The 26,161-nt window shown below is 44.8% G+C and overlaps 1 protein-coding gene across 1 annotated transcript in view; it reads left to right on the forward strand.

Moving 5' to 3' along the window:
• The first annotated feature begins 1,019 nt into the window (after window positions 1–1,019).
• The window catches only part of LOC142486073 (uncharacterized), a 56,843-nt gene continuing 31,701 nt past the window's right edge, over window positions 1,020–26,161 (forward strand). Inside the window, exons 1-3 of the mRNA XM_075584733.1 lie at window positions 1,020–2,014; window positions 2,300–2,413; window positions 2,790–2,903. Coding sequence (XP_075440848.1) covers window positions 1,996–2,014; window positions 2,300–2,413; window positions 2,790–2,903 — 247 coding nt within the window. The 5' untranslated portion in view covers window positions 1,020–1,995. The remainder of the gene's footprint in view (window positions 2,015–2,299; window positions 2,414–2,789; window positions 2,904–26,161) is intronic.

Here is a 26,161-nt window from a genome sequence, read left to right on the forward strand (position 1 = left end):
ACAAGTGAGGGGAAGTTACTGAGTGTTTCCCCAGGCACTCCTTTATATAAGAATGTCCTGCCAGGTACAAATGAGCTGAATGTGAGAAACTGGAGGTGATCGAGGAACAAATTAATGAGGCAGTGAGGGATAAAACACCCCTATTTATTATGGTGGGGTACGGTGAGGGGAAGTTACTGCACTGGTTCATCTGCATTACCCACTTCTCACCGTATGAAATAGGAAAGTGAGACTGTGTCAGTATGGAGCAGAACTGATGGACCTGAGAGAGTATCGGGAGCATTTATCAAAGTCTCACTCATGTACTGTATCTGCTTTTTATTCATACTATGGAACTGTACAGTATTTTCAATAAGTTTAATCCACTTGTGAGAGAATCCTGTTCCTTGCGTACATCTCGCAATTCTGCTCTCGGAGCCTCCATCGCTTCCTGGCGCTGGCTCTATGTGCATGAACGCATACCTCATTACGTTTAGGAACTCTGCCTTCGTTATGTCTAGGGCCTCTACAAATCGCATGCGCGAACTTCCCGGCTGGCCACCGCACTGAAATCCTTACCGTGCATGCGTGCGCAATCTAAGATGGCGACACCCTGCTCAGGGAGCCGCCGGGAGTACCTGGCTCACGATCGCCGCACACAGCAATCACCGCACAGCTCCTCCAGCAACCACCCACACCTGCGGCCCGCCGACGGGTCCGCCATGGGGCTCGGCGGCACTCGCGATCGCCAGCAAGGTATGGGGGGGGGGGGGCGACAAGCAGAGGGGGAGCTGGCTACATCTTCATACTGTGGAACTGTACAGTATGTTACTATGTTACACTATGTGGACTTTACTGGTCTTTTGGCTCCTAATCTCCCACTATCTTTATACTTTTCTAGATGGTTATGTGGTGACACAATCCTGAGCCATTAAAGTTTTGCAGTGTTTGAAATGAAGTTCCTGTTTGCGAATGGACCATATGTGTTTTTTGGTGCACCTGTCTTCTCCGATTCCTTTGGGGTTAATGATTTAGGTTTGAAAAAGCTGATACTAAATGCTGTATATTTGTCCAAAAAAAAAAATGATCATTACAATTCTGTTTTATATACAGGCACATTCTAAAATCCAACACATATAGATTAAGTAACCTCCGGTCAGCACCTCCAGAGCAGCACTGCCCACTGCCAGCACCTCCAGAGCAGCGCTGCCCACTGCCAGCACCTCCAGAGCAGCACTGTCCACTGCCACCACCTCCCAGAGCAGCACTGCCCACTGCCAGCACCTCCAGAGCAGCACTGCCCACTGCCAGCACCTCCAGAGCAGCACTGCCCACTGCCAGCACCTCCAGAGGACCACTGCCTACTGCCCACTGCCAGCACCTCCCAGAGCAGCGATGCCCACTGTCATCACCTCCAGAGCAGCACTGCCCACTACCAGCACCTCCAGAGGACCACTGCCCATTGCCAGCACCTCCAGATAAGGACTGCCCACTGCCAGCACCTCCAGAGCAGGACTGCCCACTGCCTGCACCTCCAGAGCAGCACTGCCCACTGCCAGCACCTCCAGAGCAGCACTGCCCACTGCCAGCACCTCCAGAGCAGCGCTGCCCACTTCCAGCACCTCCAGAGCAGCGCTGCCCACTGCCAACACCTCCAGAGGACCACTGCCCACTGCCAGCACCTCCAGAGCAGTACTGCCCACTGCCAGCACCTCCAGAGCAGCACTGCCCACTGCCAGCACCTTCAGAGGACCACTGCCCACTGCCAGCACCTCCCAGAGCAGCACTGTCCACTGCCAGCACCTCCAGAGTAGCACTGCCCACTGCCAGCACCTCCCAGAGCAGCACTGCCCACTGCCAGCACCTTCCAGAGCAGCACTGCCCACTGCCAGCACCTCCAGAGCAGCACTGCCCACTGCCAGCACCTCCCAGAGCAGCACTTCCCACTGCCAGCACCTCCCAGAGCAGCACTGTCCACTGCCAGCACCTCCCAGAGCAGCACTGCCCACTCCCAGCATGGATCCACGCTTGTTAAGTGAGTAGAGGAGATAATTTAGTGTCTTTGGAATATGCAAGGGGGGAATATCTGGTTATTTGGCAGTTATGCGAGTCAAACACCCAAACTAATCTTATTTTCTTATAGAACCATCAGCAGGTAAGAAGATAATATATCTTCACCTCTGTCATGTTCTTCTAGAAGGGCTAGTAATACTTTTTTTACAAGAGGTATTATATTATACCAATATCAGAGGAGGTGAAATCACAAGAAGCGCCCCCACTCCCAGCTTTACATGATGGGTTTTCCTTTTCTTATTGCCAGGTTTCCCAGTGGTTGTACCAGAGAGTTTAGAGATGAAGTCAGAGAAAGAAGAGACAGACACAGAGGAATATCTGACCCCAATAAAGGAAGAAATAGATGCATTTCCTGTTTGTGGTAAGTACCCTTACATCCTCACTTATCTGTATTCAGTATGTTTAAAACATAGACTGAAATGTGTACAATATTTTGGGAAATAATATTAAAGCATGCATACAATTATAAGATACCTGTCCTAATGAAAAAAATGATTTATCTAAGGTTATATTGAGAATATTATTGTTATTGAGGTTTGAACATTGGTAGCTCCAAAATGTTTTCAGCACTTGGGGTAAAAACTTCTTCAGCACTCAAAGGGTTAATAACAAAGTAAAATCAACCACTTCACCCCTCCACCATAGGAATCAGTATAGAGTATTTATGTATACTGATATCACAAGAAGCGCCCCCACTCCCAGCTTTACATGATGGGTTTCCCTTTTCTTATTGCCAGGTTTCCCAGTGATTGTGCTGGAGAGTTTAGAGATTAAGTCGGAGAAAGAAGAACCGAACACTGAGGAACATCTGACACCAATAAAGAGTGAAACTGTTCCATTTCCTGTCTCTGGTGAGTACATTTTCTCCTTTGTCTGCACAAAGGGATGTTATCTTGTTACAAGGAGCATGGTCACATTTAGTGAATATTCATGGTTCATCGCCTCTCATAGGAAGTCCCCAAGCCTGCTGGGTATTCTGGGACAAGCCACATGCAGCAGAGTTAGAAGTGCAATATGGTTCTCAGACACGTATAAAGGTTGGAAATGCAGAGTTATGGGCGTCTGACCATCAATAGATTGTATTGTATGTCTTTATTTATATAGCGCCATTAGTGTACATAGCGCTTCACAGTAGTAATACATGTGGTAATCAAATGCGATAAAACGCATTTGGGAAAACAAATTCAAGGGACCCTTCCCTAACTAACCTGGTTCCCCAGCTTAAACAATACCCTCTCATTAAGGGTCACTAGATACACAATAATATCCAGTCTTTAGACATAGCTTAACTAATAGATGGGGGACAGTGTCCCAAGAGTCCAGGCAATTCTTCCGGACAGTGAAAGTGATGTATACTATATGTCTACAGTACCCTAAACCACTGACAACCACATAAGATTTACCTATTAAGGCTAGTGGAAGTCTATCAAGAGTGGTTATGAAAGGACATGATATGTGACATTATTGATTTTGGCTGATGTGGATTATGGAGGTCTAGGCTTCTTTGGGAAGGAAAACAAGATTCTAAAGGATACAAAGTGTATGTTTAACACGTGGACATTCCCTGTGAGCATTGCTAGGGGAGTCTTTAACCCCTTATTCTTCGGCTCTTCATTATCTATTTCACTTCGCACTTTTCTTTTAGATTCCATCACATTTTTATTGACTCATAATTTTTATTAGAGTCACAGTTTCTTGCAGACACGGGGTACGGCTATGGGTACCTCCTTTGCCCCGTCGTGTGCTAATCTTTTTATGGGTCTCTGGGAATCCACATTTCTTTTTGGTGATTCTAATCCTTTTCGGCATCATATTATTTTTTTACAAGCGTTATATTGATGACCTGAGTATGATTTGGGAAGGGGATTCACATTCACTGGACACGTTCATTAATCCACTTAATTCCAATATGTTGAATCTTAACTTTACTTCTGAACACCATATTAATCACATTAATTATTTAGATATCACTTTATTTATTGGCGTTACAGGAGAAATACAGACTGACATTTATAGGAAACAAAATTCCAGGAATACCTTTCTTAAAGCGGATAGCAATCACTCCAGGTCACTCATCCGTGGTATACCCAAGGGCCAATTCCTCCACCTAAGGCGGCTTTGCTCTAACGAGGATTCTTTTCATCAACAGGCCACCGAATTGGCAAACAGATTTTCTGTCAGGGGCTATAGAACAGGGATACAGAGGAGGCTTACATGAATGCCAAACTCTGTACTCCTGCTGAGTTACTGTCTTATGGTTCGACTGGTTCTAGGCAGGGGGTTTAAATCAAGGAGAGACCAGGGCACTCCCGAAGGGTCCAATCCGCTGTTTATTACATGGCATAGATCAAATCCGCTCAATCATCCAGAAACATTGGGAAGTGCTCACCTTGGAGGAAGACCTTAGAGCCAATTGAACAAGGACCAAAAATTGCATTTAGAAAGGCTAAATCCTTGGCAAACTATCTTTCGCCTAGTTTATTTACATCCGGGTCAGACAGGGTTCATGAATCAAATTTAATACACAGTGTTTTTTCAAATATGGTAAATGTGTATTTGTTGCTATGCCAATCCTATCATATCTATTGATATTGTACACAGTAAGAAAACACACACAATTCCCGTTTTTATTCATTGTAATATTGTGATTTATTACTTAACCTGCGGTTGTGGTCGAGGATTCGTTGGGCGGACAATCGGATCAGTGAAGGTCAGAATTATGGAGCACATTCGTTCTATTAAAAAACTAGATCAGATGCTCCCAGTTTCCAAACATTTTACACATTGTACATTGGGAAACTTGTCCACCTTTCATTTTTCAGCGATTGAATCTATACCTGTCCCTACACGAGGGGATTGAATCTATACCTGTTCCTACACGAGGGGATTGAATCTATACCTGTCACTGCACAAGGGGATTGAATCTATACCTGTCACTGCACGAGGGGGTGATAGAATTAAACAGCTTAATCTGCGTGAGATGTTTTGGACCCACTCACTTAATACTCTATCCCCTTTTGGGATTAATACAGAATGGGACCTAAAACATTTTCTCTAAGCTATATTATTCCTTTGCCCATTCTCAGGTTTTATAATACTATGTATTTTTCATATACATTTGTTTCTATCTTTGAGATACATATGTGTCTCTCTCTAGTCACATTTGATGAGTAGTATTGTATCCTTAATAAAACAAAAAAGGGAGTACCGGCGCCTTGAAAGTCCAAATGGAATATAGTCCTGGAATTTCCAGATAGAAGGATGAATATCCAAGGGGATGAAAATTCCTCCGTCTTTTAGGTGATCAAGTGTAGCTTCAGCAGTGTGGGAAGCGACATGGAATGAAAAAAAGAGAATTATAGTGCAACACAGCTAACTGAAAAGACAAGACATAAGACAAACAAAACAATACAACACAACACTGACCACAAATACACAAAAGCAAGGCTGAAATAAAAAAGTTAGTTTAATACAACTCTATGATATAAAAATGAATGGATAAGGGACTCAGGGTACACCGGTCCAGAGGAGCAAAATCGGAGTGCTACTCACAGGAAAGCCATAGGCAATGCGCGTTGGAAAATGTATCAATAAACGCCCAGATCTTTAGATGAGCTGGTGCGCCTCTCCTCACTCCGTGCCGCGTCGACCGGAAGTGACGTCACCGGATACTACGTCACTGGTAGGCGGGATGAATCCACGGAAGTCCCGGATACGACGTCACCTTAAGCTCCGTCGCTACTGGGCAGTATCACTCTGCAAGCGTTCTCCGTTTCCTTTTTGAATGACTCTGATAGCTCAGAGCTCAAACTAAAAGTGCACCTTCGTCCACAATATTCAAACAAGTGATAAAACCCTACGCGTTTCGTGCACTTGCGCACACTTCCTCAGGGGTTAAAAGTCATGCCAGTGATGCCTGGTATGAATACTCACATACGAGTTCCTGATTGGCCTATCAATTAAGGCATACGTGAGCTAACACCTATATGGCTAATGATAATAAAACACTGGCATTTGAAGAGCAAAAGTGGATAAAGGTTTTTTTAAATGTGCAAAGTGTTTGGCTTGTTCATTTAGTTGTAATGCAAAAAACTTTTAAGTCCAATGTTACTTTAAAGGTTTATCCGATCAAATCTTTTATTAATTGCCATTCGGTGTATGTCATATATTTACTCCAATGCCCTTGTGGTTTACAATATGTGGGCAGAACGGATACTCTCTCCAAAAGGTCTTAATATAGATTTTGATCTTGGAGCCTTTTTGTAACTATTTGACATTTGCCAAACATTATTTTTTTTTTTAATATTTTCATGTTTTTTTCTCTCACTTTTTTCTTATGTTCATGTATTATTGTATTAATGTTTTTTGTAGTTATGTATTATCTGTTTTGCAAGGCTATTCAAATGCCAGTATTTTATTATCATTAGCCATATAGGTGTTAGCTCACGTATGCCTTAATTGATAGGCCAATCAGGAACTCGTATATGAGTATTTATACCAGGCATCACTGGCATGACTTAAACCCCTGAGGAAGTGTGCGCAAGCGCACGAAACGCATAGGGTTTTATCACTTGTTTGAATATTGTGGACGAAGGTGCACCTTTAGTTTGAGCTCTGAGCTATCAGAGTCATTCAAGGAGGAGATGGAGAGAACGCTTGCAGAGTCATACTGTATTGTATGTCTTTATTTATATAGCGCCATTAATGTACATAGCGCTTCACAGTAGTAATACATGGGGTAATCAAATAAATAACAGCTAATATAAATAACAGATCATGGGAATAAGTGCTTTAGACATAAAAGTAACATTAAGGAAGAGGAGTCCCTGCCCCGAGGAGCTTACAGTCTAATTGGTAGGTAGGGAGAACGTACAGAGACAGTAGGAGGGAGTTCTGGTAAGTGCGTCTGCAGGGGGCCAAGCTTTATGTATCATGTGTTCAGAATATCTACAGTGCTATTCATATGCTTCTTTAAGCAAGTGTGTCTTAAGGTGGGTCTTAAAGGTGGATAGAGAGGGTGCAAGTCGGGTACTGAGGGTAAGGGCATTCCAGAGGTGTGGGGCAGTCAGTGAAAAAGGTTTTAGGCGGGAGAGGGCTTTAGATACAAAGGGGGTAGAAAGAAGACATCCTTGAGAAGAACGCAAGAGTCTGGATGGTGCATAACGAGAAATTAGGGCAGAGATGTAAGGAGGGGCAGAAGAGTGTAAAGCTTTAAAAGTGAGGAGAAGAATGGAGTGTGAGATGCAGGATTTGATCGGAAGCTAGGAGAGGGATTTCATGAGGGGAGATGCTGAGACAGATCTAGGAAAGAGTAGAGTGAATATGGCAGCAGCGTTTAGGATAGATTTTAGGGGAGACAGGTGAGAGGCAGGAAGGCCGGACAGCAGGAGGTTACAGTAATCAGGACGGGAGAGAATGATGGCCTGAGTCAGAGTTTTAGCAGTCGAGCAACAGAGGAAAGGGCGTATCTTAGTTATATTGCGGAGGAAAAAGCGACAGGTTTTAGAAATGTTTTGAATGTGAGGGGCAAATGTGAGAGAGGAGTAGAGTGTGACCCCTAGGCAGCGTGCTTGGGCTACTGGGTGAATGATGGTAGTTCCAACAGTGATGTGGAAGGAGGTAGTAGGTCCAGGTTTGGGAGGAAGTATGAGGAGCTCTGTTTTAGCCATGTTGAGTTTAAGGCGACGGAGGGCCATCCAGGATGATATAGCAGAGAGACATTCAGAAACTTTGGTTTGTACAGCAGGTGTATGGTCAGGTGTTGAAAAGTATATTTGTGTGTCGTCAGCATAGAGGTGATAATTAAACCCAAAAGATGTTATTAGGTCACCTAGAGAGAGTGTGTACAGAGAAAAGAGAAGAAGTCCCAGGACAGAGCCCTGGGGTACCCCTACAGAGAGATCGATAGAGGAGGAGGTGTTAGCAGAAGAGACACTGAAAGTACGATGGGAGAGGTAGGATGAGATCCAGGATAGAGCTTTGTTCCGAATACCAAGAGTATGGAGAATGTGAAGGAGAAGAGGGTGGTCCATGGTGTCAAATGCTGCAGAGAGGTCGAGTAATATGAGCAGAGTGTAATGACCTCTATCTTTGGTAGCATGGAGGTCATCAGTTATGTTACTGAGTGCTGTTTCCGTGGAGTGAGCAGTGCGGAAGCCAGATTGTAGAGGGTTAGGAGAGAATAGGTGTTGAGAAAATGGAGCAAGCGAGAGAATACAAGTCGTTCAAGGAGTTTAGAGGCAAAAGGCAGGAGGGAGACAGGTCGATAGTTAGAAAGACAGGTAGGGTCAAGCTTGGTGTTTTTGAGTAATGGTATGACTGTTGCATGTTTGAAGGAGGATGGAAAGGTTCCAGAGCAGAGGGAGGAGTTAAAAATGTGTGTGAGCGTAGGGATTATAGTAGGAACAAGAGGTTTTAGGAGATGGGAGGGAATGGGGTCAAGAGGGCAAGTGGTAGAGGGAGAAGAGGCGATCAACAGCGACACATCCTCCTTTGAGACAGTGGAAAAAGAGTCAAGGAAGGCAGGATGAGAGTTAGTAAGAAGTGTAGGATGGGAGGAAGAAACAGAGGGGATGTTCTGCTGTATGGATTCCACCTTTTCCTTAAAGTAGTCAGCAAAGTTCTGAGTGGAGATGGAGGAAGGAGAGGCAGCTGATGGTGGTTTGAGTAAAGTATCAAAGACAGAGAACAGTCGGCGTGGGTTAGACTTGTGCATGTTGATTAGTGAAGAAAAGAAAGCTTGTTTAGCTTGCGAGAGGGCAGAGTTGAAACAGGATAGCATAAATTTGTAGTGAAGGAAGTCTGCGAGAGTATGAGATTTCCTCCAGAGGCGTTCGGAGGAACGAGTGGAGGAACGCAGCATGCGCGTGTGGGAATTTAGCCAGGGTCTAGGGTTAGAAGGGCGAGTGCGGCAGAGAGAAAGCGGGGCATGTAGATCAAGAGAGCAGGACATGGCAGAGTTGTAGTTCCTGACCAGGTTGTAAGGGTCTGTAGCAGAGCTGAGAGAGGAGAGGGAGGAGCGTAAAGTGGACTCAAAGTCAGGTAAGTGAATAGAGCGCAGGTTTCTGCAGAACCGGGGGGTAGATGGAGGTGGAGAGGTGGCGAAGGGGAGAAGCGAGATAGAGAGAATGAGATGAGGTGATGGTCAGAGAGAGGAAAGGGGGAAATGGAGAAATCGGAGAGAGAGAAGTTTTTAGTGAAAACCAGGTCGAGGTAGTGGCCATCCTTGTGGGTGCTGGCTGCAGTCCACTGTTGAAGGCCAAAAGAAAAGGTTAGAGAAAGAAAACGGGAAGTCCAAGGGAGAGAGGGGTCATCAATGTGGCAATTGAAGTCCCCAAGGAGAAGAACAGGGGAGTCTGAGGAGAGAAAGAAAGAGAGCCATGATTCAAAGTGAGAGAGAAAGGCAGAAGGGGGATGAGTAGAGGTAGGTGGGCGATAGATGACCGCCACATGGACAGGGAGAGGAGAGAAGATCTGGACAGTGTGAGCCTCAAAGGAGGGAAAAGCAAGAGAGGGGGGAATAGGAAGGGTTCGGTAACGGCAGAGATAGGAGAGCAGGAGCCCCACGCCTCCACCCCTGCCATCATGGCGCGGAGTGTGGGAGAAGGAAAGGCCACCATAAGAGAGGACAGCTTCCAGAGCAGAGTCAGTCTGAGTGAGCCAGGTCTCAGTTATAGCAAAGAGAAGCAGGGAGTGAGAGAGAAAGAAGTCATGCACAGAGAGGAACTTGTTAGAAAGGGAGCGAGCATTCCAAAGGGCACAGGAGAAAGGGAGAGAGGAGGGAGGGTGGCAGGGGATGGATATGAGGTTGGAGGGGTTAACACCAGAAGAAGTAGAAGTTGCATGTGGGAGGCGAGGACAAGAGCAAGTAGAAATAAAACGGGGACCAGGATTGGGAGAGAGATCCCCAGAAGCAAGGAGGAGAAGCATGGAAAGAAAGAGAATGTGTGCGGATGATTTGTAGGGGTGTGTTTTAGTGCAGGGTGTATAGCTGTGTGGTGACAGAGGGCGCAGGTAAGAAAGGAGTTCATGAGAAGTGGGGAAGAAAGGCGAGATGGAGATATATGAATAGAGTTAGAGACATAAGGAGACTGGTGGAAGGAAGTGCATAATTTGAAAATGAGTGAGGTTACAGCAAACACAAAAAATAAAGGTGGCATCACAGCAATAGTTAAATGTTGAGATGTGCAGTCTGGGATAGATGATATCCTCCTTTCCAACGTAGATCAAAAGCAGGAATCAGAAGCAGTAGGTGTTGTCCACTTTTCCACTTCTTTTTGAACTTCCTTTTTAAACTTCATAAATACTTGAAACATATATACTTGGAAGCATGGCTGCAGGCAGCTAAGGCTGCTATGAGTTTACTTATATACCTTTACAAAGTTACCTGGCTGGCACAACAAACTTAATTAGCACATGTGAGGGACGTTAAAGCAAATGGTTTTCTAAGATTGGGTGTTGTCTTGCACAAGTGTGAAAGCTGAATTAAATTAAGACAGCAGGGGATGATTTACAGACAGACAATTTGGAATATGGTTTTACCTAAATAGAACTAAATACACAGCAGGGGAGGATATCAGGACGGAGACAATTTGGAATATGGTTTTACCTAAATAGATCTATATGCACAGCAGGGGAGGATATCAGGACAGAGACAATTTGGAATATGGTTTTACCTGAGGAAAGAGATGAGATGAGAAGTTCCATAGTCAGAAACAAAACAAGTGTCGGGTGAGACGTCCTGTGTGACGTCATCAGCGCGACCAGCTAGATAGTAGTGTGGTCAGTTCGGCTCTCAGCTTTTGAGTGCTATTAGCTAATCATGATGTGGGCCAGTTGTGGATCCCACTAGCTAGGACTGCTCCCGTGTTCATCTGTTTAGAGATCCCTGCACTCAGCGACTCAGGCACTCCTCCGGTATGCAGTCTGCGGTATGGGGGGTTAATTACTTACAGCCTCTGACTCTAGAAGGCTGCTAAAACGATCAATACTGCCTGCCTGTTATTTATGGAGAAGTGGGACAGCTGTTTAACCCGTGGCACTACTCGTTACACACTCTGAGCTATGGGGAGTGAATGATTCACTGCCTCTGACTCTAGGAGGTTGCTGAACGATCACCACTGTTTGATCAAACACTTATGGCCAAGTGGGATAATCATTTAACCCCTACAGACCCATATGCAGCAGAGCAGAACGCCCATCCACTAAGCAGACACTTAGCATTACCTGCACAGCAACACTATAACTGCAGTGTAACCAGGGAAGACAGTACATTTACACTGTGCTTGATGTTGGATATTTATGGTTAAAGGTGACAGCTGCTTAACCCTTGGCACTACCTGACACTTTGGGTTTTTGGGAAGTGAATGCTTCACTGCCTCTGACTCTAAAAGGTTGCCAAACAATCACTACTGTCTATCTAACACTCATGGTCAAATGGGATATATTGTTTAACCCTTTCATACACTCATGCAGCAGAGCAGAACACACGTTCATGAGCAGTTATTTGGTATTACCTGTACAGCAACACTATGACTGCAGTGTAATTAGGGATAACAGTATATGAACCTTGTGCTTGGTGCATTTACCCCTCAGATGACCTCATTGTGACTGTGACTACGGTCGGAGTTTACAGACTACCAAGTAGGCATCTTGTATACTGCCACCATCACCACCAGATTACAAACTAGCTACTGCACCGACACACTTTATTCGAGCAAATGCCCGGTTTGTACCTGGCAGATACCTGGAATCCGCCGCTGCTCACCTCTTGCATGCTGCGTTGCGTTTGCCTTCCCAGCCACGGTTCATGCCTGGCTGACGGGCGGCTGATCTGTTAAATGATAACTAGAAAAATTTACTAGGCTGCAATGTTTCGTTTGTCCACCAGATGGCATAAACTCATGACTTAAGTAATGTGTGGGCTTTGCAAGTTGTTTCGTTTACAAAAAAAGATACTTTATCCCAGTACAGTATGCTACAGTATTGTAACTTGTCCTTGAGACTGAAGGAAGAGTTGCAAAAAATGTATCAATTTAGGCTTTACATACAGTACTGTATTAAATAAAGACAAAGATCATTTTCGCTTACACTATTCTACAGAGACATGAGTGTTCAAGTGGAGCCCGCTTTCCAAAAACCTGACAGAAGTTATGCTTATTTGATATGGGCTGCTATTAATGCAACAGAGGATAAGATGGCAACAGTTGTTCAAATTTATCAGTATTTTATCGAAAACTATGACTTTTACAGATTTTCGCCAACTCCTCATTTGTGGAAGCGCGCAATAAGGAAAAGGTTATGTAGTGACCCCTGTTTTCACCGTATTGAGCCACAATTTGTTGGAGGGTATTGGTGTGTGTCACAGGGTTTTTCCCGTATCTATGATAATGGAGGCGGCAAAAGGCGAAGGGTCGTGTTAAAACGAAATAAGAAGCGACAGTCCCTGCCAAGCAATGCGCCAGAACCAGAACCAGCAGCAGCACCAGCTTATCATCATGCCCCCGCCGTCGGTGACAACTCTGAGATGGATTTCGCAGCCAGTTTTGATGAAGCTTGCATGTACCTAAGCGATTTCCCGCTGACTACAGGTGGGCTAGTCCCTCTGCAAACTATCGACGTGGGTGATGATGAAAGCTGGACTGGAAGTGGGCCGGCGCCGGCGCAAGCTGAATGGGAAATTTAGTAATACTGTACAGTATGGTGAGTACTGTATTTTTGCCGTATTATTTTGGTGGGGCTGGCTGGGTACTTCTTTAGGGGGCTGACCATTACTGTACATTAAAACTTTTCATTTTGTTTTTCCTCAGAAAAGAAAACAGCTAATGGGGGGATTTCGATGGATACATTAATATTGTGCTGTACAGTATGCTGATGTTTTCCAGCCGAACAGTATACTGTGTAATAAACCCGAATAAATAAAACTATGCATTTATTCTACAGTACATGTTCAGTAAATTACTGCACATACTGGGGGCGAGATGTGTTTGCAGCAGAGAGAGATTTAATAATATTGTACAGTGAGCAGGGGGTTCCCTGAGCCAGAAATTAATGCTCAGGGAACCCCCCCCCCCCCCTGCTCCTGATCAATATTATTAAAAATACGGAAAATGCTGCGTCATTACCATAGCGGATAGCCGCTAAGGCAATGAAGGGGTTAACCCACCGTGCCCGCTTTGTGTGTAGTGGGGATGGGTGAGGGGGGTATTTGGCCCTTGGTGTGAGTTTAGGACTTGCGGGAGGGGGGGGGGGGTTGCGGGTGCACTTAACCCCTTCACGACCGTAGCAGTTAATACCGCTACGGTCATGAAGGGGTTAAGCCCTCCCGCTACCCCCCCCCCCCCCGCAAGCCCTCCCCAACCATCGTTGGGGCGAATACCCCATTCACCCACCCTCCCGCAACCCACAACAATAAAATACACACAGCAGCCGCCAAAAAATAAATAAATAAATGACAATAAATACATTTGAAATACATTTTTATTGATAGTGTAGATGTGCAGTGGGTCTCCGGAGCTGAGCCGCGTTGGTTTTAGGTCTGGGGACCCCGTGCCCCCCGAGATACAGGCCCCTTTAGGGGGTGCCGGTATCCCTCTGCGTTTAAAGGTCCCGATCACGTGACCGCGGCCTGTAAACCAAGCAGAGCAGAGGGATACCGGCACCCCCTAAAGGGGCCTGTATCTCGGGGGGCACGGGGTCCCCAGACCTGAAACCTGTGCGCTTCTGCTCTGGAGACCCTCTGCACATGTACAGTATCAATAAAACACATACAATATACAGTATAAATAAACACTCGTTCTTTACCTTAGCGTCTATGCGCTATGGTAAAGAAGCATTATTTTAATAATATTGTAAAGTGAGCAGGGGGTTCCCTGAGCCAGAAATTAATGCTCAGGGAACCCCCCCCCCCCTGCTCCTGATCAATATTATTAAAAATACGTAAAGTGCTGCGTCATTACCATAGCGGATAGCCGCTAAGGCAATGAAGGGGTTAACCCACCGTGCCCGCTTTATTGTGTGTAGTGGGGATGGGTGAGGGAGGTATTTGGCCCTTGGTGTGAGTTTAGGACTTGCGGGAGGGGGGGGGGTTGCGGGTGCACTTAACCCCTTCACGACCGTAGCAGTTAATACCGCTACGGTCATGAAGGGGTTAAGCCCTCCCGCTACCCCCCCCCCCCACACAAGCCCTCCCCAACCATCGTTGGGTCGAATACCCCATTCACCCACCCTCCCGCAACCCACAACAATAAAATACACACAGCAGCCGCCAAAAAATAAATAAATAAATGACAATAAATACATTTGAAATACATTTTTATTGATAGTGTAGATGTGTAGGGGGTCTCCGGAGCTGAACCGCGTTGGTTTTAGGTCTGGGGACCCCGTGCCCCCCGAGATACAGGCCCCTTTAGGGGGTGCCGGTATCCCTCTGCGTTTAAAGGTCCCGATCACGTGACCGCGGCCTGTAAACCAAGCAGAGCAGAGGGATACCGGCACCCCCTAAAGGGGCCTGTATCTCGGGGGGCACGGGGTCCCCAGACCTGAAACCTGTGCGCTTCTGCTCTGGAGACCCTCTGCACATGTACAGTATCAATTAAACACATACAATATACAGTATAAATAAACACTCGTTCTTTACCTTAGCGTCTATGCGCAATGGTAAAGAAGCATTATTTTAATAATATTGTACAGTGAGCAGGGGGTTCCCTGAGCCAGAAATTAATGCTCAGGGAACCCCCCCCCCTGCTCCTGATCAATATTATTAAAAATACGGAAAGTGCTGCGTCATTACCATAGCGGATAGCCGCTAAGGCAATGAAGGGGTTAAGGCATAATAAACAATTAATACATTCAATACATATTTTTCACGTCTGTGTTAAAACTCCCTGCCTTCTCTCTAATCTATGTAAAACCCCCTCCCCCTATTCTCGCTTTTAAAACGCCCTGCCTTCTCTCTAATCTATGTAAAACCCCCTCCCCCTATCCCCCTATTGTGTGTGTGCGTTAAGCTTCCCTGCAAGCTATGTAAAAAAACCTCCCCCTATTGTGTGTGTGTGTTAAATCTGCCTGGCCTGTGTTTCTGAGTGCTGAGTGCTCTGCGTTAAAGGCCCCGGTCACGTGATCGCGGCCTGTAAACCAAGCAGAGCAGAGGGATACCGGCACCACCTAAAGGGGCCTGTATCTCGGGGGGCACGGGGGCCCCAGACCTGAAACCTGTGCGCTTCAGCTCCGGAGACCCTCTGCACATCTACACTATCAATTAAAATGTATTTCAAATGTATTTATTGTCATTTATTTATTTATTTATTTATTTAGATTTATTTATTAATTGTGCTGCTGCTGCAAGTCGTAAACTCACACCAAGGGCCAAACACCCCCCTCACCCCCAATAAAAAAAATTCAAGGCACAGCAGCCCAAGAATTAATAAATAAATCTAAATAAATAAATACATGAAGAGAAATAAATATATACTGTACAGTATATACTTTGTATATATATACACTGTATATATATATACTCTATATATACAGTATACATATATACACTGTGTATATATATATATATATATATATATATATATATATACAGTGTTCGACAATCCTATACATTTACTCGCCCGGGGCGGGTGGATTTAACCCCCAGGCGAGTAAACATTGGCCCAAGCAGCACACGTGTTTTTTTTTTTAAATTTCCCCCGTTCGCGCTGAAATTTCCCTGCTCGCGCTTAAAAAAAAACAAAAAAAAAAACTCCCTACCTGACTGCTGTTTGGCGCGCGCTCCCAGGATTTGTGGGCGCGCGGCCAGGCTCTATATGAGCCCGCCCCCAACGAGCAGCCATTCTTTCTGCCCGGACATCAAGAGTAAGTACACGCCATGCTGCGGCCCCTCTGCTCCTTCCCTGCGATCCCCCTGGTCCCTACATGGCTCCCTACTCCCCACCGCGGCAGCTCTCCTGTCCCCGTCCCCTGCTCCTGTCCCCTTCCCCTCCTCCTGTCCCCTTCTTCTGCTCCTGTCCCCTTCCCCTCCTCCATTCCCCTGCTCCTGTCCCCTTCCTGTCCCCTGCTCCTGTCCCCTTCCCCTCCTCCTGTCCCCTGCTCCTGTCCCCTTCCCCTCCGCCTGTCCCCTGCTCCTGTCCCCTTCCCCTCCTCCTGTCCCCTGCTCCTGTCCCCTTCCCCCTCGATCCACCGATCGCTGCCCCGGGCGGGAGGTCCCCACTGCTTGCAGCCCGGTTGGCGTGCGGGAGGGGGGGGGACTCTGCCCTAACCACGTGACTCCCACCTACCCTGCCGCCTCCCCGCCAGCTAGCTTCATGCCGCCGCGGGCTGGGGGGAAGAAGCAGTCTGCAAAGCTGCTTGGCCGCGCACTGTGAAGACATGCCGGCGAGAAGAGCAGGGTAGTGGCGGCCACTGCGGGGCTGACTGTCCCCTGGGGGATACCTCGCCACGTGCCTCCCACCCAGCCTGCCTCCCCAAAGCTTCCAATATGCCCGCGTGAGGTATGGGGGGGGGGGTGTCGGCCTGCCCCCCCCCCCACGAGCGGGGGGTGGGTGGGGGAGGAGCGTGGTGGTGGTGCTGGTCGTGGCCTTTCCTTCCCCCCCCCCCGTGTGTGTGTATGTGAGCAAGTGTATGTGTGTATGTGTATGGGAGCATGTGTATGTGTATGGGAGCATGTGTATGTGTATGGGAGCATGTGTATGTGTGTATGTGTATGGGAGCAAGTGTATGGGAGCATGTGTATGGGAGCAAGTGTATGTGTGTATGGGAGCATGTGTATGTGTGACACCAGAGGTACCCCCCCAATCAGTCACCACCCCCCCAGTCAGTCACCACCCCCCCAGTCAGTCACCACCCCCCCAGTCAGTCACCACCCCCCCAGTCAGTCACCACCCCCCAGTCAGTCACCACCCCCCCAGTCAGTCACCCCCCCCAGTCAGTCACCCCCCCCCAGTCAGTCACCCTCTGTGTATCACCCACCCTCTGTGTGTCACCCACCGTTTCTCCCCTCTGTGTCTCTCCCCCCACACTCTCTCTTTCCCCCACACTCTCTCTTTCCCCCACACCCTCTCTCTCCCCCCCACACCCTCTCTCTCTCCCCCACACCCTCTCTCTCTCCCCCACACCCTCTCTCTCTCCCCCACACCCTCTCTCTCTCCCCCACACCCTCTCTCTCTCCCCCACACCCTCTCTCTCTCCCCCACACCCTCTCTCTCTCCCCCACACCCTCTCTCTCTCCCCCACACCCTCTCTCTCTCCCCCACACCCTCTCTCTCCCCCACACCCTCTCTCTCCCCCACACCCTCTCTCTCTCCCCCACACCCGCTCTCTCTCCCCCACACCCTCTCTCTCCCCCCACTCTCTCTCTCTCTCTAACTCTCCCCCCACTCTCTCTCTCTCCCCCCACTCTCTCTCCCCCACTCTCTCTCTCTCCCCCCACTCTCTCTCTCTCCCCCCACTCTCTCTCTCTCCCCCCACTCTCTCTCTCTCTTCACCCCACTCACTCTCTCTCTCTCCCCCCACTCTCTCTCTCCCCCCCACTCTCTCTCTCCCCCCCCACTCTCTCTCTCCCCCCCACTCTCTCTCTCTCCCCCCCACTCACTCTCTCTCTCCCCCCCACTCACTCTCTCCCCCCCACTCTCTCTCTCCCCTCCCACTCTCTCTCTCTCTCTCTGCCCCCACTCTCTCTCCCCCTCTCTCTCTCTCTCCTCTCTCTCTCCCCCCACTCTCTCTCTCCCCCCCACACTCTCTCTCTCCCCCCCACACTCTCTCTCTCTCCCCCCCCACTCTCTCTCTCCCCCCCACACTCTCTCTCTCTCTCTCCCCCCCACACTCTCTCTCTCTCCCCCCCACTCTCTCCCTCCCCCCCCCCACTCTCTCTCTCCCCCCCCACTCTCTCTCTCCCCCCCCACTCTCTCTCTCCCCCCCACTCTCTCTCTCCCCCCCTCACTCTCTCTCCCCCCCACACTCTCTCTCTCTCCCCCCCCACTCTCTCTCTCCCCCCCACACTCTCTCTCTCTCTCGCCCCCCACTCTCTCTCTCTCTCTCGCCCCCCACTCTCTCTCTCTCTCGCCCCCCACTCTCTCTCTCTCGCCCCCCACTCTCTCTCTCTCTCCCCCCCACTCTCTCTCTCTCTCCCCCCCACTCTCTCTCTGCCACCACTCTCTCTCTCTCTCTGCCCCCACTCTCTCTTCTCTCTCCCCCCACTCTCTCTCTCTCCCCCCCACTCTCTCTCTCTCCCCCCCCACTCTCTCTCTCTCCTCCCCCCACACTCTCTCTCCCCCCCCACACTCTCTCTCTCCCCCCCCCACACTCTCTCTCTCCCCCCCCCACACACTCTCTCTCTCTCCCCCCCACTCTCTCTCTCCCTCTATCTCTCTAACCCCCCCACACTCTGGATCGCTTATTTACCCTATATATCTTACTTGCCCTATACTACACCGAAATAACCTATACTGCTGTCTTCCAGATCTGACTCAAGCTTCACACGGAAGATATCGGAATCCCCCCCTAACCCAGAAGACAGGTAGGGAACACATCCCCTCCAATGTGTAACATTGCGGGAATGAGGTACCTGGACATTGAGGGACTGCGGATCAGGTAAGATCCCAGGCGGGATTACTGCTTTAGATATTGTGAAGCGGGGGCGTCCAGACACTGGTTAAGAGGTTCAGGAAACTAGTCATTCACATCTGGCTTTTATTTCTAGATCTGAAATTTACTCACACACACACGTAACAAGGCCTAATTGTAGTATAATGTAATACAATAAATACATTTATGTCAAAAATGAATGTTGTTCTGACTAGGAATTTATTAAATGTATTTTATTTATATATTTTATTTTAAAGCGGGGTTTGGGGCGGGACTAGGGTTGGGGGCGGGACTAGGGGCGGGGTTGGGGGCGGGACTAGGTGGCGAGTAGATTTTTTGGTTGGGCGAGTAGATTTTTGGGTGATTTGTCGAACGCTGTATATATATATATATATATATACAGTATATACATACATACTGTATGTGAGTGAAAAGAGAAAAAAGTAACCCGTATGGGAGCACTCAGGTATGCAATTGATATATTTGTTTATTTATTTGACACAGTGCAAAAAGGGATGAATAAACAGTACATAATTTAAAAACACTTAAAAAAGAGGCATGGACCCCTGTCACGGGTGTTACCCTTAAACACTAATGAACAGCACTAGGGAATGACACACACTGTCAACCCTAAACATGAAAAGGATAGTGACTCAAAAAACACTAGGGAGAATCAAAGTGAATCACAATAGGTTACTGGGTTCAAAGGCACCTATACAACGCTAAGGATAATGCACACTACACACCAAAAGGTAGACTTGTCAAAGTATAAATGACAGTCTCAAAGCATCACACATCTGCATTAGCATACAGTAATACTGCACCGACACACTTTATTCGAGCAAATACCAAGTATGTACCTGGCAGATACCTGGAATGCGCCGCTCCTCACCTCTGACAAGCCCCGTTGTGTTTGCCTTCCCAGCCTGGGTTCATGCCTGGCTGACGGGCGGCTGATCTGTTAAATGATAATGATTAGGATTTAATAGGCTGCAATGCTTCGCGTGTCTACCAGATGGCATAAATTCATGAATTGTAATGCAGTATATATATATATATATATATATATACTGTGCAGTATTGCAGCCAGCGGGAATAAAATGCTTCAATCCCTGCCTGGAAAATACCTCAATGCACTCGGGCAGAAAACAGTCACAAACCTCAATACACCCGGGTATACCCGAATTCGTGGGACTAGCCGAGCTCGAATAAAGTGTGTCGCCAGTGTAGGGTTGACACAGTATATATACCTGTGTAACCCTATTCCTAACATTGAATACAGACTATTGGTGATATACATTTACATATACATAGACTATTGCCTACAGCACAAATCATGTGTAGGAAAGGTGGTAAGGTGGAATGAAATCCCTAGATGTGTAGAGCAATGAAGTTAATGAATAGCATACAGTATATAGGAAAATACCTAATGAACGCCTATTGAATAACCTACAGTAGTGTTTGTTATCAGTGTCCCTAGTGAAAAAATAAATGAAAGGTCACAGTCCAGAAAAATAGTTTGCATAAGTGCTGGGTAGCATAGTTATATACATGTATATACATACTGTATACATATATACAGTATGTATGTATATATATATATATATATATATATATATATATATATATACAGTATATATACAGTATATATACACACATGATGAACCAATAGTACAAATACATGTAGAATGGTTATCAAAATCATACTGTCCTACAGATAACGCTTCTCTATACAGACAATAATAATAATCCATTTAATAATCCTAACTTATTTTACAATATAAAACATAACATTACAATCCACACAGTACATTGCATTTACATTGTATACTGTAAATGATGCATAGCATTAAATCTATGCACCATATACAGTACTGTACATTCTGCAAATGAATGTTAACAATATAATTGCAAGCTACTCTTCCAGTAAACACAAACACTTCCAAACAAGTCAACTACAGTATTTTAACCAATCAAGTAAACCAAAATCAATATATACTGTAAGTACCAACCAAAAAAGACAATTTAAAACCAAACTAACCCTTACAAAACCAAGGATTACATCTATCTAATTGTAAAAAAAACCTTATACATTATACACAGCATTGTTTAAAGCCCCCTCCCCCCTAATGTTTCTGTTAAACAGATTACACTGAAGGGAGAGAGATATAAAGGCCTAAAGCCCCTTCCCCCCGAATGTTTGTGTTAAACAGATTACAATGAAGGGAGAGAGATATAAAGGCCTAAAGCCCCTTCCCCCCTAATGTTTCTGTTAAACAGATTACAATGAAGGGAGAGAGAGATAAAGGCCTAAAGCCCCTTCCCCCCTAATGTTTCTGTTAAACAGATTACAATGAAGGGAGAGAGATATAAAGGCCTAAAGCCTTACCTGCATTGGTAAACCCTCCCTGCATTGGTAAACCCTCCCTGCATTGATGTCGTGCAGTGTATGTAAATGTGGGGAGGGGGGGGCCCAATGTGCATAATGTACTGTGAGGTCTAACCACCCTCACCCCCTACCCACATACTGTACCCTTACCCCCCCCCCCACCATCCTGGCCATGGCCCCTCACGCACAGCAGCTCCACAATTAATAAATAAATCTAAATAAATACATGAAGAGAAATAAATATATACGTTATATATAAATGTGAGTTTATAAATAAAATAAAGAATATTATTTCTAGGGGCCCTAGAACAGAAGTTCCCACGCCAATTGCGCGCTCATTGCTCTTTTTTTGCTCTTTTTTTACAATGTTGCTGGTCTTGCGGCTTTGCAGTCTGCAAGCAAAAAGCGCAAAGTGTATGAAGTCTGGGTGAGCGCTTTCCACATTTGATGCCTACGGCACCTTCCCATTTCTACACACTTCAATACCTGCACAGTTGGTAGCGCTTTCCATCCCAGCTACCATTCTGGATATTCACCTCTCACAGGCCATTCTTGCCCGAGTCTGTCCTATCAGACAGGGGCATTAACCTGTATCCACACCACCTGGACAATTTCTCTCTGTCAGAGACTTGTGCTATTTATTTTATATATTTTTGTGTAATTATTCATGCAATTTTATGCTCATTTCATATGTGGTTTTCAACATAAAGTGGCTGCTGGGCCTGATCCTAACTCATACAGTATACAGTAGCGCTTCCCTGTTTGTTTGTTTATTGCAAGCAAAAAGCAGTCTGTAGTACTGAGTGTGAGATAAATTACTGTATTTATCAGTGTTGATCAAAGAGAGTTGATCAGAAGGATTCCCCTTATAAAGTATACAGCACTCTATTGTCATTCATACAGTACTGTATACTGTAGTAAAGGGTACACAACACATGGTCTTGCAGTATACTGTATTACTAAAAATCTGTCAGGTTGACCAGAATCACTGCGGATATCAGAAAATAATACAATTTTATTAATTCTACGTAGAATTAATAAAATTGTATTTTCCGATATCCGCAGTGATTCTGGTCAACCTGACAGATTTTTAGTAATACAGTATACTGCAAGACCATGTGTTGTCTACCCTTTACTACAGTATACTGTATGAATGACAATAGAGTGCTGTATACTTTATAAGGGGAATCCTTCTGATCAACTCTCTTTGATCAACACTGATAAATATCATATTTATACCCCTTTAGCACCTGTCGTTCCATCCTATGCACCCATTTACTGTACAATGGTGATTGCGGTCGTATTCACGTACTTTATGTGAGATAAATTAAGCAGTTCTTTTATTGCTGAAGTCGCCACAAAAAACTTTTATTTACAAATACAGTACAATACAATGGTGAAACATTTCAAGTTAACAGCAATTCAAAACATCAACACACAATAATACATACTGTACAGTACTGTATGATTATTTATTTATAATACAGTATACAGCTCTACTGTATACAGTATGCAGTATACAGTATACTGTACTATATTTGGGCCTTGTCTTTGGGGGTTTATTCATGCAATTATTAGGGTGACCTGCCGTTGGAAATACTGACACAGTACAATCCTACAGCTACACCACCCACCCCCTCCAGTACAATCCTACAGCTACACCACCCACCCCCTCCCTTAGAGTTTTTAATCCCTCCCTGGCCAAGCATCAATCGTCTGGCTAATCCAATCCAAGCCATTGTTTTGTTAATCTGGCCCTGGGCTGGCTACGGTAACAAGATTCAGCAGGAGGCCAGCCAGAGTACTGTATCATCCCACCATCCACCTTCCTTAGAGGGAGGCCTGCCTGCTTTGGAAAAATCCCCTCTCGAATTTGAAATGTAAATCTGATGTGCATCCGTTTGCTTACAGTAACTGTTCTGTTCAGAACAGCCACTGCTTCTAAATTACTGAAAATATACAGGATAAATATACAGTAATGTGAAATAATCGTACAATATACAGTAATGTGAAATAATAGTACAGTAGTTCATTGAGAGGTTTTGTGTACATCATTACTGCTGTTTATATACTGTACATTTGACTGCACAAGCAGATTTGACGAACACAAGGCCCCCCCTCCCCCTTGGGCACCCTTTTTCCTGGAACGACAAGAAAACAAAACTTTGTTCAGTTACTGTACTGTACTGTATGTGCGTACTGTATTATGGTAGAACTACTGTACAGTAGGTGGCTGGTGCAGCTTTCTCTGGAAAGAAAAAAATGGAGCAGTTAGTAGGCAGTTACTGTAGTACTGTCAAACTAGTCTACTGTACTGTATACTGGAACTACTGTATACTCTGACTATTGGGAAAGAAAAAACCTGTGCCATACTTACCTGTATCATACTGTACTTACTGTACAATACTACAGCACTGTACTACTTTCCTGATGCTTGCCCATTGCGCGCGATGACAATGGGCAACACAGTGGCAATATGGTCTATATATTTATTGCATCGTTCCACGGTGAGTACATCGTTCCAAAAACTCATTATGGCTGTATACAACTCGTCCTTCTTGGAGGGTTTCGCCACTTTACGGATGTGGTCCTTCAGCTGATGCCAGACCATTTCGATCGGATTGAAGTCTGGCGATCTGTGATTGGAAAGAAAGGACAATTAGTTTAAGAGATACAGTACACAGTAAAAACAGTGGGGAACATATAAATGGGACACGGTCTACTGCACTTACTCCGCTGGCGTCTTCACCCAGTTGATGCCGCGCTCAAGGATATGCGCCGTCGACGCGGTGTGCTTGGGATCATTGTCCTGGTAAAAGCGATGACCATTGGGAAAGTCTTGTGTGATGTATCGCACTATCACGGGCACAATGTTGTCTTGGAAGAATTCTTTATTCATGATTCCTATAGCAAGAAAAGAAAAGTGCTCAATAGTACAGTACAGTGCATACGGTAAGGCAACACTAGTCAAGTACAGTGCATTAGGCGGCATTATATTTGAGAAATTGTACCTTCAAAGACGACAATGCATCCCGGTCCACGCCTAGAGATGGCACCCCACACATGCAGCTTCACAGGGTGTTTTGGCCGTGGCTTCAAAGTTATGCGGCCTTTTTTGTGGAACGCAAATCTTGCAAATCTCTCCAGCGACACAGTAGACTCATCAGTGAAGATGCAATCCTGGAAAGTCTCACCGCTGTCGATCCATGCCTGGAGCACTCTTTTGATTTTGTTTGCGTCCCGTATCATGGGGTACGCTCTGTAATGACAATGAATAAAAAATGTTAGCGTCACAGCGCAGTACAGTTTGCAAAACAACACTTTTACTTTACAGTACAGTACCTCCTGTACTGTCCACTACTAACCTCACACGTCCATATTTCCATCCAATTCTGCGTCTCATCTTCTTTATGCTGCTCTCGGATACAGTCAGATTGTGGTTTTCCTGAAGAGTGTTTTTAACCCTTAATGCGCTCCTCTCATCATTCTCCTCACTTATTCTGTCCACCAGAAGAGTAGTCTCCCTACAATGCAAAGAAATTATATTGTGTTATTAATATGCAGCAATATAAAATGTATACTGTATACTGTACATGTAATGTTGTAATATACAGTAAATATAAATATACAAAAAATGTATACTGCTGTACTATAAATATAAATAGACAAAATATACAGTATACAGTACTGTTGTAATATAAATATACTATATAAATATACTGTTGTTATATCATAATAAATACACATCATATACTGTATATTCCGTTGTCAGATGAATTGCAATATACCAAAAGTGTATACTGCTGCACAAAAAATATAAATTGACCACACATACAGTACACTACAGTATATACTGTTGTAATATAATAAATATACTATATAAATACGGTATACTGTTGTTATATCATAATAAATACACATCATATACTGTATATTCCGTTGTAAGATGAATTGCAATATACCAAAAGTGTATACTGCTGCACAAAAAATATAAATTGACCACACAAACAGTACACTACAGTATATACTGTTGTAATATAATAAATATACTATATAAATACGGTATACTGTTGTTATATCATAATAAATACACATCATATACTGTATATTCCGTTGTAAGATGAATTGCAATATACCAAAAGTGTATACTGCTGCACAAAAAATATAAATTGACCACACATACAGTACACTACAGTATATACTGTTGTAATATAATAAATATACTATATAAATACGGTATACTGTTGTTATATCATAATAAATACACATCATATACTGTATATTCCGTTGTAAGATGAATTGCAATATACCAAAAGTGTATACTGCTGCACAAAAAATATAAATTGACCACACATACAGTACACTACAGTATATACTGTTGTAATATAATAAATATACTATATAAATACGGTATACTGTTGTTATATCATAATAAATACACATCATATACTGTATATTCCGTTGTAAGATGAATTGCAATATACCAAAAGTGTATACTGCTGCACAAAAAATATAAATTGACCACACAAACAGTACACTACAGTATATACTGTTGTAATATAATAAATATACTATATAAATACGGTATACTGTTGTTATATCATAATAAATACACATCATATACTGTATATTCCGTTGTAAGATGAATTGCAATATACCAAAAGTGTATACTGCTGCACAAAAAATATAAATTGACCACACATACAGTACACTACAGTATATACTGTTGTAATATAATAAATATACTATATAAATACGGTATACTGTTGTTATATCATAATAAATACACATCATATACTGTATATTCCGTTGTAAGATGAATTGCAATATACCAAAAGTGTATACTGCTGCACAAAAAATATAAATTGACCACACATACAGTACAGTACACTACAGTATATACTGTTGTAATATAATAAATATACTATATAAATACGGTATACTGTAGATGTACACTACAGTTTTCTATATTTTTTTTGGTTAAGTTTTATAAATACAGTATACTTATGCATTTGTTATCTTTGGTGCCTTTTTGCGGTCTCTGTTTTTTCCTTGTGCATGATAGCACACGATGCTTGATGGCACAACAAGGCCAGAAGCAGTTAACCAGCGCTGGATATCTGCAATTCGTTT

Source organism: Ascaphus truei, unplaced genomic scaffold (assembly GCF_040206685.1).
Source record: "Ascaphus truei isolate aAscTru1 unplaced genomic scaffold, aAscTru1.hap1 HAP1_SCAFFOLD_725, whole genome shotgun sequence".
NCBI lineage: Eukaryota > Metazoa > Chordata > Amphibia > Anura > Ascaphidae > Ascaphus > Ascaphus truei.